The sequence below is a fragment of the Galeopterus variegatus genome, unplaced genomic scaffold (assembly GCF_000696425.1).
Source record: "Galeopterus variegatus unplaced genomic scaffold, G_variegatus-3.0.2 Scaffold6268, whole genome shotgun sequence".
Taxonomy (NCBI): Eukaryota; Metazoa; Chordata; class Mammalia; order Dermoptera; family Cynocephalidae; genus Galeopterus; species Galeopterus variegatus.
Genome location: NW_007732379.1, coordinates 76,664 through 91,784, shown reverse-complemented (window position 1 = coordinate 91,784; position 15,121 = coordinate 76,664). Strand labels below are relative to the sequence as shown.

Genomic DNA, 15,121 nt, shown 5'->3' with positions numbered 1-15,121 from the left:
AGGACAGCTCAGAAAATGGGAACCCTGAGAGTGATGCATCCTGTCCAGGGTCACACGGCCAGGATGGAAACTCCTTGCAATAACACATTGTTTTTAAGGGGGACTTGGACATGAAAAAGAAAAGCCACAAGGTGGAAAATGGAAGTAAATGTTCAGAGGAAAGAAGCTGCTGCAACCCTGCACACATGCAAGAGGTCACACAATGACATGTAAGCTGAAAGGGCTCTGTCCTCTCTGGACACTTCAGTGATGTGGGCTGACCGTGAGCTTTCAGGAAAGCAGTAAGGCTAACTTCAAAACAATACCTCACAGGGCCGACCCGGTGGCGCACTGCTACAGTGCACCGCTTGGGAGCGCGGCGGCGCTCCCGCCGAGGGTTCGGATCCCACATACAGACCGGTTCCCACTCACTGGCTGAGCAAGGTGCGGGTGCGACACCGAGGGTTGCGATCCTGTTGCCGGTCCCGGTCCGGTACGGGCGCGACACTGAGGGTTGCGATCCGTTGCTGGACACGAAAAAAGACAAAAAGGAAAAAAGAAAAAAAAAAAGACAATACCCCATAAACCACCACTAGACCACGGTGCTGAAGCAAGTCTCTACACCCTCACTGACAATGAAAACAACCATGGCACGGAATAATTCAACACATCTGGACACCACATTCTCTCTCCCACACTCCATTGCTTGTTGGCCTGACAAAGAACTCATTTGTCTTCCCAAATCAATCTCACTCCTAGAATCAGGGAGGGAAAAAAATATAAATCACAGTTTAAACAAAAAACAACAAAAGCCCCCCAGCAAAATACAAACTACACTTGAATGGTCACATTATATAAAAGTGTGCATTTAATCTTCAGAATAGTCAAGTCTCTAATCAGGTTAGGTTTTCCATAGTTTTAAGCAGGACTTTGTGGTTTCAGTGAAGAAGTAATGGTACAATTGAAAATACAATAAGAAATAAGTGACTTTTAAAACAAACACACAGACATATACACTGTCAAGGGTAATATATACACAACAGAGCAGCTACATGGGTGTTCAGGCAAAGGGTGCATGAACGAGAAGCCCTCTGCTCCCTGCCTATGGGAAAGCCCCCAAGAAGGAATCAGCAGCAGCAGCAGGTCTATAATACAAACGTGAACAGCATTGCTCCTGAAAAGACACAGTTAGCTAGACTGCCTTACAGAAGACATTTGAGCCTAAAACATTTGGGAAAGGGGTTGGTTACAGTACATTCTACTGCATACACTTGAAATATTACAGTGTGTTGTGTTTTTTTTTCCAGACTATTATAAATAATTTTTCGTGCTTTCTGAGAAAAATAAAAACTAAAACCTTCTTTCAGTCTGTGATGAAGTAAGGTGAAACTATATTATAAAGCAGAGCTTATTTAAACTCTGCAGGATTTCAGCATGGATAGAATGCTTATCTGATTAATAAGCCTCCATCTCTCCGGCCTAAAGAAGGCAACCCTCCCATAGCCCCATGGCACAGATTGCTAGAGAAGCCAAGGTGAAAGCTCTCCAGTACAGTAAAGACATCCAAGCCATGCACCCAGAAACAGGTAGAAGAGCACCCTGAACTGGTCGGCCACAGATGAATGTCCACTCTCTGACTCGGCCCTGAAACAGTTCAATTGATGGGGGATAGGACCACTAAGCAGACACTCCTGAGCTAGGCAACACTGTCTTCCACGTTGTTCAATATTTTTCTTTGTTTAAAAAACCTGAATAGTTTTACCTCTGTGACTTCTTTCCAACTCAAAGCTGTAGTTTACTCACAACCCCAATCATAAACACAGACTGTAAATACAGATTTTTTTAAACCCCCAAATAAAAAACATTCTACAAAAAAATAAAATTAAAAAAAAAGACAGTGAGTTGAAGCCTCGTCATTGTCTAAGCCACACCAACCGGGCTTGCCTTGGAGACCTGCCCTCGCTCAGTCCTGCTTCTTCTCTCCAGCCCCTGGGGTCCCCTACTCGTCCTCCATGGCAGCTGTCAGCATCCCCTTGTCATTCAGGTGAGACTTGAGTGTGTTGAAGATGTGGAGCTGCTGATCTGGCCGCAACGTCAGGAACTGCTGAATCAGTTTGCTCGGGTTAGGGCCTCTGGAACAGAACGTGAAGAACAGCACTAGGCTGGGGCCCAGCACCTTCTAGGGCGTGGTTATCCAAGTGGCTACTAGGATCTCTAAACTCTCTAATAACATAGGGCAGGAGGGGGCCTCAGAGAATCCACGAACAGTAACTACTGAAACCTGCATTCACATTTGGGATGTTTTTCTCTGGAACTTAGATGTAGCTAGAATTCTAGAATTGTACCATACTTAAAAATCCACCAACTTGGTCAGATGGAAAGGCACTATACCTGATAAAACTGGCAATGTACACATTGACAAAAGTGGCCATCAGATACTGGCAGTCGAAGCGATCCATGATGCCTCCATGACCAGGAATGGTATTGGCAAAGTCCTGTTAGAGGCAGAGAAAGGATGGGTGAGCCTGGGCTCCGCCAATGACCGAATCCCAGCCTAAGGTCACACCCTGATGTGTAGCCACTGTACTGAGTAGCTGAGGTCAACAGAAAGTGAAAAGTAGAGTCAGATGCCGAGGCCATAAGAAGGCACAATCTTATTAAATGACAAAGTATTTTTTAAAGAAAGATATGACATATTAACACATAAAGTGAAATCCAACGTGAATTTTCTTGGAAACAATGCATTTCTATTTAGCCCACCTAAATTCAGTGCATGGTCAGGAGGAGCTCACATGAATCACCAAGGTGTACAGCCTCGTATTTTGAAAGGGGTGCTAGTTCATGGGGAGGGACAGGGGGAGAAAGGCAGAAGATGGGTGAGGAGGGAGTGAGATGAGAGGCGCAGAGAAAAGGGTTTTCCTACTTTGATTTTAAAGGCTCGTTTGAATCCACTTGCGAAGAACCCTCCAAAGGGGCCAATGAGAGAGGCAAAGGTGGAGAGGGCAATGCTGTGAATCTGGAAAGGGTACATTCTGACTGTCTCCTGAGAAGAAAAAATAAGGTTAAAGTCAAGGTGCATACAAGCCCAGTCTGAGCACAGTTAACAGAAATAACTCTGTATGGATCTTTTTTTTTTTTTAATCACTAAGAAGAGTAGACCTTTTTCCGTTTTCGTAAATCTCTTATGCCTGGCTTAATGAGAGACATTAAGATATTCTACATTCAGTCTGCTGCAATATGTTGTTTTGGAGGAAGTAAATGGAGAAAACCCAGCCTGGAGATAAGTGTAAGTATTATTCTCTGACACTATACCAGGACTCGACAAGTGGTCATTTCTTAAACATTATGTAAAATGGGGAATCTTAAATCTTATTGAACTTTTTGTACTCTCTACATTAAAATCCATTGGCCTATCTTGCACTTTGAATGAATCTTTTACCCATGAATGACTGTGTAACACCATGCATTAGCTGTTTAGAAGACAGCTGTTTACTGAGTTATGTAAATCTTCCAGATGTAGATACATTTTGCCATACAATGTCAAAATACCACGTGTTAAAATCACCACCGATCTTATCAGAAAAGCCAGTAAGTATTAGGAAGCTGTTAAGCTCACAGAGGCAGGTACATGTTTTCCAGACTTTTAATTTTCACACGAAAGCCAAATGTTATCATTGGTAACAATTAGTCTGTCCTTTTCCTTGAAGTGACAGGTTCACTTCATTCTTTAAGAAGAATGTCTACCAAATACCCAAATGTGAAAAACTATAGTTGGTCAGTTTTATTTCAAGTAAAAATTATGTTCCTAGAAAAAAAGCAACTAGTTCAGCTCACAACTCAACTGCACACATGCTTTTCCTTTAGGTAAGCACTGTACTTCAGTATTTAGCAGAAACATTTATGCATATTTCCCATTTCAGTGTAGAGTATTAAAAAGCTGTGTATGTAGTAAATGTCAAGATTTAATACAATTAATAATTTTACTATTTCATCAAAGACATGCATAAGAGCAAGTGGCCTTTTTGTACTGCAGGCACGTGGCATGAAGCACCCACTGCCTGCTAGTCTGTAATTCTCACACAAAGGCACCAGCAGTTTCACCTGCCACTTACTGTTTGCACCATCGCAGCAAACGTCAACATGGTGAAAAACAGATGTGACCTCACAGACCCCCTTAAAAGGATCTTGGAGTCCTCCTGGGATCCACAAACCACACTTTGAGATCTACTGGTCTAAACGAGCTGAAGTGGGAGGAAAGTTCTCCTCCTGCCCTCACCCTAACCTGGCTTGAACAGTTCTTCATCCTGAGGCTTACAGCTTTGGGAGGGAGGAGGCTAGTTTGTTTGAGGGGCAGGTGGTGGTGGAAGGGGCTCTGCCTTCGTAGTCATGATCCAACCGAGGCCCAGAGGCTCTTCGTCCCATGTGGGTGGCACATACCCAGCCAATGACCGACTGGATCACCCCAGGAATGATGTACTCCTGCAGGCGAAACAGGTCTGAGGGCTCACAGTCCACAGTGAAGCTGTTGGTGTCATTGTTAAACTCCACAGGGCAGACAAAGCATCTGTACCCGGACATCACATAGGACAGCTGAAGATGAAGAACAGAGAGACAGGCAAGGAGACAAGTTCCAGACAACCAGTCTGGATGGCAGACACCTGGTATGGCCATGCTCCCCACAGTGTCTAGCACCCTGCTAAATGCAAGCTAGGTGCTAAATCAGAGGTTCCTGATTCATCACGTGTATTTTACCTGAATTTGAAAAATAAAACGAGGCTTATGGCCCACTGAGGTCTCACACATATACACCCAAACACAATCCCTGAAAGAATCCAAGAAATACCTGAAGGAATTTGGGCAAAGAACTACAAGAAGTTTCTCCCCATCTGAGGGAGCTGTGGTCCATTTTCCTTGGGATCGCTTAGTGAGAAGTGGAGGCAGGTCATGGGGAAGGGTACAGCGAGAGGCAGTCAGCCTAGAGGAAGAAGGCTGGAGAGCAATGAAGCTAGGGAAATAGCACTGAGGGACAGCCAGACAACACTGCAAAAGGAGAGAGACTGGCCTGAGGGCCAGAATCAGGGAATGGCACTATTGAAAGGGCAGGAAGAACATCCACCTCTGGGCAGGGCACACGCAGGAGAAAACCTGGATTGGAGTGGCAAATCTCACCTCACCCTTTCCTATTGGGTGCCAGTTACCCTGACTTGGGCATATCAAATGCCTGAATAAGGACGCTGCTGCCCAGGGATGCCATGCCAAGGTGTGAGTGCACATGGCCCCCGCTCAACTGCCAAGGCCCTGCTTCAACATCGGTGGATGACGGCTAGCAAGTGCTGCCTATTCCAGTTACAAGCATGCCGTGCTTGTGCCCTCTTCAGGGCAAGGTTGCCATTCAGGACAGAGTCCTTGGCCCCGAGAGACACACTCTCTAGCCCTGGATAATAGACCTTTGAAGGCGGTGAGGCCTCTATCTATTCCCCCACCCAATCGGGAGCCACCACCTACCACGAGGCCAAACAACACAGTAGCAAAGAATCCCCCAATGAAGCCTTCCCAGGTCTTTTTCGGGGAGAGCTGTGAAGAGAAAGCAAGTTCTTAGCAAAGAGCTTTGACTCTGGCTTTGGGAACAATGATTTCATGTGAAAAACTTCTATCATAAAACGTCCATTCTGTTAACCATGTCAAAGACTGGCCACGTCAAAGACTGGCCAGAGCAAAGAGCTTTGACTCTGGCTTTGGGAACAATGATTTCATGTGAAAAACTTCTATCATAAAACGTCCATTCTGTTAACCACGTCAAAGACTGGACAGAAGAAAATAATTTCTAATTTTCTTCTTCTAGCAGAGCCTTGCAAAACCATGTCACCTTCTAAACATCCCCCCGGACGTGGTTTCCTTGTTCCCTACCTGATACCCATCAGTTTCCTTTCTGTTTCAGTCATTCAAATATTTTATTATATTATAAAACAATATACTAATTTAATGACAACACTGAAATCTAGACCAAAAGTGTGCCTATACAGTCTGTAAAAATCTTCTCTTTATTAGCACTCTCTCTCTTTCTCTCCTTTTTTTAAATGAGTAGTTGTAAATGTTTTCCTTTGGCTTTTCTCAAGATTAATTTGTTACCAGCCCTTCTCAGGATGACATGAAGACATGGCCACAATACACACCAGCCATATTTTCTCACTGTCTCCCACACTGATCTACTTTCCCTCACAGTGATATTTCATGTTAGGGGTATCCATTTACCTTGATGAGTGGGGTCCGACCAAAGAAAAAGCCAAACATATAGGCCATGATGTCATTACAGATCACACAAGAAATAGGGACAATGAACCTAGGAAATAAACTGACATGAGGATCAACTCTACCAAGATGACAGTACCTCAAAGGTACACAAAACAATGCCATTCATAAATTTCAGTACCAAAATAATCCATGAAGTACTTGTAACCCATTCAGGAATAAGTTGAAAGCCATAACTAGTATCTAGCACATAACAGGCCATTCCAATATTCACTGAATGACCACTGAATAAATGGAGGTGGCATTCTATAGAATGTCATTTGTTCTTTTCTCACTATAAAGTAATATACACACACAATAATACAAATTTGAAATGTAAAAGAAAGAAAAGGTCTGGCCAGTTAGCTCAGTTGGTTAGAGCACAGCCTTGTAACACCAAGGTCATGGGTTCAGATCCCCACACCAGCCAGCTGCCAGCCAGAAAAAGTTCTCTTCTTTCCCCCATCCCTATTTCCATTCCCCAAAATGACCACTTCTAATAATTTACAATTTTCTTCTTCTAGTCATTACATCCACAATTCTAAATAATATACAAGGGTACTTCAAAAAGTTCATGGAAAAATAGATTTAAAAGAAAATACAAGCTGGCCGGTTACTCAGTTGGTTAGAGCATGGTGCTGATAACACCAAGGTCTGGTGTTCGATCCCGGTACCAGCCAGCCAAAAACAAAAAGATAGTACTAATCTTTCCGTGAACGTTTTCAAGTAACCTCATATTTTACATCTATTTCAAAATTTATTTGCCTTTTTTACTGTTCATTACTAGTTCTAGTGAGCCCTACCTTTCCCTAGGACTAAACAGAGAGCTGAACCCCAATACGCACAGTTAGATTTCTTGTCTGCCCACCTCCCCTGATCTGTTCACCCTTGCCATGGAAGAGGGGTCAGTTTCCACACCTGCACCATCTCCTCCTCTCCTCACTCCCCACTCTCTGACACTTTTAAGTTCTTCTATTACAGTCTAACATAATACACATAAATCTTGATTTCCTGGATCATCAGCTGTAGATGGTATTTTTCTGACTTCCTGTTTGCTGAAGAAGGGATTTACAGCATCTATACCCTCCTTATTCCTTTCACCTCCCAACCCCCCGCAACATTATTTGTCAAGGCTTCTAGCACATAGGTTCTGCTCTATAACCATAATTAAGTCTTCTAGGTTGAGTCTGTAAACCAATAATTACAGCGATTTTAATATTATGCACTGTAGAACCAAGTGGTATGTTTGGCCCTAAAGATGATAAAGCACGGGCCACTCTTGAGAAATACCTAACAAAACCACTGACAGAAAGGGAAGGAGTTACATGCCTCCCAGGCCATTATAATTGTTTAAAATGTAGTAATGCCTAAAGCTAACATGAGCTAGTCTGCTTCTAAACACTTTACATATATTTACTAATTTACTCCTCAGGAAGTGGGTATTACTGCATCTTAACTCTGAGATCTGGAAACAGGTACATTCTGGGACCTTGACCACAATACTTAAGTACCTCTCTCTCTCTGCCTTTAGATTTTCACTAAGATCATCTAGCTTCTTCAGTCAGCCTGCTGATTTCTTCTTTGTTGTTGTTGTTGTTGGCTGGCCAGTACAGGGACCTTGCTGTTATAACACCCTGCTCTAACCAACTGAGCTAACTGGCCAGCCCTGCCTGCTGATTTCTATCAAAGCTGATAGATTTACTGTTGAAATCATTACATTTCTGGAATAAAATCTACTCAAGAACAGCATATTATTCTTTTGACTCACTGCCAGATTCTGTTTGCTAGTATTTTATTTAGAAGAGTTTATCTATAGGGCCGGCCCGGTGGCGCACTGGATAGTGCGCCGCTTGGGAAGCGCGGCGGCGTTCCCGCCTGAGGGTTCGGATCCCACATACAGACCGGTTCCCACTCACTGGCTGAGCGAGGCGCGGGAGCAACACCGAGGGTTGCGATCCCGTTGCCGGACACAGAAAAAGACAAAAGACAAAAAAAAAAAAAAGAAGACTTTATCTATAATCATAAAAGAAATCAGTTTATCATTATTGTTTCTCCCTCATCAGCTTTACTATAAGGATTAAATAAATCTCAGCTGTTAACCCATTTGGTCTTGCTCCTTTTTCCAAGTGTGGACTCTCACACAATTTATTCTTTTTTTGTTTTTTGTGGGGGGTTTTTTTGGTGGCTGGTCAGTATGGGGACTTATACAATTTTCAAAGCTCTTCTACTAGTATAATTATTGATCTATTCGAGTTTCCTTCTTCATGACTTTTAGTATGCATTTTGCCAGGAAATCATAAATATTTCCCCTAGGTTTTCAAATTTGTTGCCAGACAGATACACTGTCTCTGGTTCTTTACATATCTCTGTCACCTGTTAGCTTAAAAACACTGGTTCTCAGAGTACAGGTTCTGACCAGCAGCAGCAGCATCACCTGGCAATGTTAGAAATTCAAAATATCAGAAGAAACTCAGGGGAGGGGCCCAGTAAACTGTGTTGTTAACTAGCCTTGCAGAGGATTCTGATGTGGCTCAAGGTAAGAGAATCACCAGCTTAAAAGGTAAAGCAGGGGTCCTCAGTCTACCCATACATGAGAAACACCCACAAAATAAAAGAGAACCCCCCGCCATCACTCACCAGATCATCCCTTCAAACAGGTTGTGGATAATGAGATGTGACTGGGTTACAATAATCAGTAACGTTACATGGGTCCATCCAAACTGAAAAAGAAGAAAAACTCTACCTATCAAGTTTACCTGGACAGTAACCTCAAAGAACAGCTAATACCACACAGAAAATTGCTGATAAACAAGTAGGAAAAATATCTGCTTTTGTACCTGACCTACTGGAAGTAAAAGGTACAGAACAGGCTTCTGGGAGTAACACTTTGTCCCACTAGTGAGAGTCCTGCCATACTCTGAAAACCCAGGTACTTTTCATTTTCTTAATATTAATTCAGCACTTGGGACACTCATAGACACATTCTCAACCTGAGGCAGGAAATGATTGGTACCAAGTGATGTACCAGGCAGGATATCTGTGGGCAAGGTCTGATGCTTCAGCCTGAGGCTTATCTGAAGCCCACCTTCAGGGTCCTAGTGTTAAGTAACTTACTGGGTCTAAGTTGATGTAAAGCTGCCAGACTGTGATATTATGATATATATTTTTTGGTGTTCATCCACAGTTCCTGACTCATAACTCCCATAGTCCTTTTTATTTCCTAAGTAACTACAGCAATAAGCATATCTTTTGCTAAAGTATTTGGCCTTTTGTCCTTGGTTCCTGAAGATGCTTCAAAACAGGTTCTGAGAGATAAAGGTGAAAAACACTCTTTTGTTATAATTTCGGGTGCTTTAGTCTTCCAATGCAGGCCTCAGAATCTTTCTCTCTGACCTGCTCTTTTTTCTCCCCAAGGCAGGCCATAGAAACTATAAATATACTCTAATCTTCCCCTGTCTTTCTGTCTCTACCTGCTTTGTCTGACTGTAGGTCATAAGACCCCCATTTCAAGAGGGGTCTTGCCCCATGCCCAGGAGGAAGAATGCTGCACAGACAGGCCAAGAAGAATCTGAACAGACAGGCCTTGCTGGGATTCCCCACTCAGTTTATTAGTATTGGATCATACCCTTTTTGTCCAATCACATTTCTACATGGTTGCCCATGCTACAATCACACTTACCCAATGAAGCCTTCATGAAAGGCCCAACAGGATAGGGTACAGAGAGTTCCTGGACAGCTGAACTCATTCATGGAGGCTTGCAGGAAGGTGAACAAGAACTCATCCACGTGCCACAAGGGTGGGCACCCCAACTCCACAGGAACAAAAGTTCCTGTGCGTGGGCCCTTCCAGACCTCACCCTGTGTAGCTCTTCATCTGGCTATTTGTATCCTTTAAAATATTCTTTATAATAAACCAGTAAAGGCAAGTGCTTCCCTGAGTTTTGTGAGCTGCTCTAGCAAATTAAAGCTAAAGAGAAAGATACAACAATCACAGTAGTACATTGAAATTTCAAAAGGAGAGAAAAGAACTGAGGTTACCAGAGGTGGGAAAGGGGGAGGGGGGGTAAGGGAGGAATCGATAAAGGGCCATGAAAAATAACACTGTGTAATACTGAATATACTAATTATCCTGATTTGAGCATCACATATTACACATATGTATTGATATGCAACTCTGTACCCCACAGATATGTACAATTATGTTTCAAATAAAAATAATAATAAATAGTTAAAGCTAAAGAGTGTGGCATGGGAACCCCAACTTGAAGCCAGTCAGTCAGAATTTCTGGAGGCCCAGACTTGCAACAGGTGTCTGAAGTGAAGTGGGGGCAGTCTTGGGGACTGAGCCCTCAACCTGTGGGATCTGATGCTATCTCCAGGTAGGCAGCATCAGAACTGATTAGAAGACAACCAGCTAGTGTCTGCTGCAGAATTGATTGCTTGTTTGTTGGTGGGGAGAAATCCCTACACATCTGATGTCTGAAGCGCATAGTGAGAGTATTGTGGGAAAAACTGAATTTGTTTTTTCTAAACACAAACCTAAATTGGCACTCTTCTTTCATTCTCTAGGTTCTAGGTACATACAGAACACACCACATTCTAGAGTGTTGATTTATCACAGAAAGCATTAAAGGCCTTTTGAGTTTCTGCATAACTTCATTTAAACCAAGAATCCTGACACACACATCTATTTCCCTTACCATGTAGAACTGCAGTCGGTAATGCTTCTTGACCAGACTCAGTACAAACATGCAGAATCCTAGTTGGAGAAGGGAGGTGGAGAAAGGGTAAAATGAATCACATTCTACATTTATCTTTGTCCTAGTCAATTCCTTTAGCTGTGTTAAGTGGACCTTTGGCTAATTTCTTTGCAGCAGTTAACCAGGGAATAATTTCAAAGCCCAGGGGAGAAAAACTAGTTATCCAGATAAGCAGTCAGAAGGAAAAAATAACTTCTTCATGACAATAAAAGGCAATATTTTTTTTTTCTTTTTCTTTGGCATTATCTTTAAAGACAAATAAGGCAATATTTTACCACCTTGCAGACCACACTCAATTTAGGACACTGTTCACCAGATAGAAATGTTTTGTTCCTAGAGCAGGGCCCAGCAAACAATGGTCAGGCCAGCTGCCTATTTTTATAAATAAAGTTTTACTGGAACACAGTTACACCCATTTGTTTAAATATTGTCTATAACTGCTTTCATGGTACAATGGGAGAACTAAGTAGTTGCAACAGAGAGCCCATAATCCTCAAAACCTAAAATATTTACTACCTAGACCTTTAAGAAAAAGTTTGCCAACTCTTTTACTAGAGAATAGGGCTCGGGGAGAAGGGACCCATTTGATAAGGGGTCAAGAGCACCCTTGCATGTCTCTTACAACAACCTAGATAGTGGCAAAAAATGTCTGCAGCTTCCGTTCTCCAGGAAGGAAAGGAACCTTTACCCACAGGTGCACTGGGCCCCTCGAAAGCAGTACTTCCCAGCTGTTCCAGACCCCTGACCTCCCCCTGTCGGGGGCTGCTTTCAGGGACAGAGGCATGCTTTCTGAATATCCTCAATGGCAGCAAACCCCTTGGCAGTGGATTTTATAATAGCCAGGTGTTACTCACAAAGCCAAACACTTCCATCAAGCTGATCAAAAATAGGTCAGAACAAATTTCTCATGTGCCTCAAACTGGCTTTGAAGGCAAGTATGGAAACTACTACCATTATTAGAATTAACATAGATTCTTAACTGAGTTTACATTAACTACTTTACTGTTTGTCAAGTTTTAATGTATCTGATTTAACCCTCACAACAACCCTTCAGTTTTAGTTCTAGATTTCAAAAGAGCTGAGTCCCAGAAAGTTTAAGTTCCTAGCCCTTCTAAGGTTGCAGTCTTTTTAAACTCAAATGCAGTAAAAAATTCCACCACATTGCAATGTCTTTCAAGGCAGTACGCACTAAGCTGACTCCTCTATAGATAGTCAGTTCCTGGATGATTTCTGTTTTGGTCACACTACAGAATCGTTGTTGACAAGAGAGTCAGGACAGGACCAGAGTCTGCTGTCCACCAGGACAGGTGGCACAGCCTGCAGTCCCCCACAACCACAACCCCCTCAGTCTCCTTTTCTCTTAGTAAGGAGCTGCTACAGCTCAAGATAGGACAGAGCCATGAGCTCTGCAAGGTCAGAATTAACGTCACAGAACTTTAACCAAGAAATTCCCCAACTCCTACTCTACAGACATACAAAAACAATACAGACACAAGAACTGGTGAAGCACTTAACACATACCTATCAGATAGAGAGTAAAGGAAATGAACCGGTGGTATTTACTGAGAATCCTCAAAGGCTCTTCCCTCTGGACCAGAGTGAAGAAGTAATCTGTCACTGTCTCGCCATAGAAGAAATAGTTCACACACAGTAGAAAATACCTGTAAACAGAGACAGGTCAGTGCCACGGGGAGCACATGCCACCTCTCCTTCACAGTGGGCAGTCAGGCAGCCCCAAGAAGTCAGGGAACAACAAGCCCCACCCTCAAGACCCCAGCCAGGTAGCAATGGGACGAGCAGACCATGATCCCTGTTCTCTGATGACATTGCAGGTGAGAATTTATCTAGAAACTTGGGGCAGCTTTCATCCACTCTCCATTTATCACAAATTTGGGGCTCAATTTTTGCCCCTTTCATAGCATTCAACACCTAGCCAAAGAACACTGAACCATTAAGAAGACTCTCCAAATGCACCTCAGCCTGCCTCCCGTTTCATCCACTCTCCATTTATCACAAATTTGGGGCTCAATTTTTGCCCCTTTCATAGCATTCCACACCTAGCCGAAGAACACTGAACCATTAAGAAGACTCTCCAAATGCACCTCAGCCTGCCTCCCGAGTCTTGTTCCCATTCTTCCCCACAGGCAGCCTCCACTCCTATCAAAATGGTTCTCTCCGGCTTTGCCACCATCTGCTTTGCTCCTGCCCTTTCCCTGCCTGAAGCATCTTCTTTGCTGATCCATTTTTTCACTTGTTGCTGAGATACCATTTTCTTCATTAAACCTTGCATGACCTAACATGATATCTGCCTCTTCCACATTTAATTCTATAGCAAATAGTATTGCTCATTTCACTAAGCAATTAATTATGCTCCATCTCCCTTTCTGAACCCTGGCTCTGACACACACAGTTTGTGCTAATGACACACTAGCATTAATTCTTCCCTTGTTTATATCCTCTCTCCTCAACCGGAGTTCCGTGAGGGGAGAAGCAATGGCTTGTGTCCCTTTGCAGCTTTCATAGTGCTTCTGAGTATGGGACCATGCAGCCACCACTCTAAACCCTCAGCAAGAAGAGTGATCTTCTCTTTAGCGGTTTTTGGTTTTTTTTAATTGTGAAGTTCAAAAACTCATATTATTATTATTTTCTATTACATGAAAAAAACTTCCTTTGGAATGTGACCACAACCAGGAGTCAGACCTCCTGAGTATGTTAACAAAATTCAAAACACTGCTTTCCTGCTATAGAAGAGCCACCCAGGTGGCAATCACAGGTCCATCCAGAGGCTGGGAAGCAGCCTGTACTGTTGAGTGATGGGGAAGTTTGTTGGGAAAAGTGTGTCCAGCCTATGTCTGAATACGTCAGCTCCCTTGGCCATGACCAAGTTGCTGGGGAACAAAACACTGCTCACCAGCCCGCTACTCTAAGTCATGGAACAATCCCTGGGTCCCAGCACAGTGGGTAAGTATGATTTGTATTTGCCCCCAAGTCTTCTCAGGACTGTGCAGTGCTCTGCTCAAATGTCACTACCTGAGAACATTATGGCCAATAATGCAAAGATTTTCAGATCAGGAAGGGGTCTCGGAAATTACCTGCACTACAGGCTTTTATTTTGTCTTTTCCTTAAAGCAGCCAAGGCCTTTCCTGGGATGGGGAGAAAGCAGAGTTTCTCTGGAGGAGCCCAGATCCTGTGCATTCAGTCTCACTCTTGCCTACTCTGGCATCCAAAGCACCTCTAAAGAACCAGGGCTCCAACACCACAGTTTGGAAATCACTAAGTCACAGCTTTATCTTAGAGACAAGGAAACCAGGTTCCAGAGACAGCAACACCAGCACCAGAATCTGATAACTCCCAGATGACTCTAGTGGGATGCTGGATACCACAGCATGAACAATATATTGATCTAGCAAAAGGGGGGCCATTGTGCAGAGCCTAAGGAATCCAAACATCAAGGCAAACTCGGTCACAGATGTAGCTGATGTGATTTCTTCTGAGGAAGATTCCAGATTTCTAGTAACTAAAAAGCCTATGAAACACACAGGTCTCAAATGTGCTATGGGAGCCTGTGACGATCAATCTGCCTCCCATCTACATCGCCATAAATACCTGCCACAAAACAAATTCCATGAAGGGCCCCTATGGGGCCAGAGAGCTTACCAGCTGAGGGTCCTGAACCAGGGCAGATCATAGGAATGGTAGACGTTGTAGCCAATAGTGATTATTTCGTGGAAACACTTAATCTGAACACACAACACCTGCAGGACACAAAAGAATTAGAACACTTGCTGATGCCCCAATTCTTATGATCTTTGGAAAAAGAAACCAACAGGTCACAGGCCTTCAAGAAAAATCATTTATATTTAAGAAAAATGTCACTCCTGCAATGATTCTGCTCTCCTCCTCCTTTCTCTCTCACATCATCCCACATGGCAGTGCAGCCCTTTATGTCACAGGGAGTAGATCCAATTTCTCACAATAAAATATACACTTTGAGGTTTCAATTAACTTTTATTCTAGAACCTCCCGGGACTCAACCAATCCTTTCCTCTTTTTTTTTTTTTTTTTTTTTTTTTTTTTTTTTTTTTTTTTTTTC

At 43.1% G+C, this 15,121-nt stretch overlaps 1 protein-coding gene across 1 annotated transcript in view; it reads right to left on the bottom strand.

The window, feature by feature from the left end:
- Positions 1 to 824: 824 nt before the first annotated feature.
- Positions 825 to 15,121, bottom strand: part of CDS2 (CDP-diacylglycerol synthase (phosphatidate cytidylyltransferase) 2) — a 68,409-nt gene continuing 54,112 nt past the window's right edge. The window contains exons 4-13 of the mRNA XM_008590678.1: positions 14,686 to 14,783; positions 12,549 to 12,688; positions 10,968 to 11,026; positions 8,905 to 8,987; positions 6,232 to 6,319; positions 5,485 to 5,553; positions 4,417 to 4,569; positions 2,903 to 3,022; positions 2,371 to 2,474; positions 825 to 2,111 (exon numbers count right to left, since the gene is read on the bottom strand). Of these exons, the coding sequence (XP_008588900.1) occupies positions 1,979 to 2,111; positions 2,371 to 2,474; positions 2,903 to 3,022; positions 4,417 to 4,569; positions 5,485 to 5,553; positions 6,232 to 6,319; positions 8,905 to 8,987; positions 10,968 to 11,026; positions 12,549 to 12,688; positions 14,686 to 14,783 (1,047 nt within the window). The 3' untranslated portion in view covers positions 825 to 1,978. The remainder of the gene's footprint in view (positions 2,112 to 2,370; positions 2,475 to 2,902; positions 3,023 to 4,416; positions 4,570 to 5,484; positions 5,554 to 6,231; positions 6,320 to 8,904; positions 8,988 to 10,967; positions 11,027 to 12,548; positions 12,689 to 14,685; positions 14,784 to 15,121) is intronic.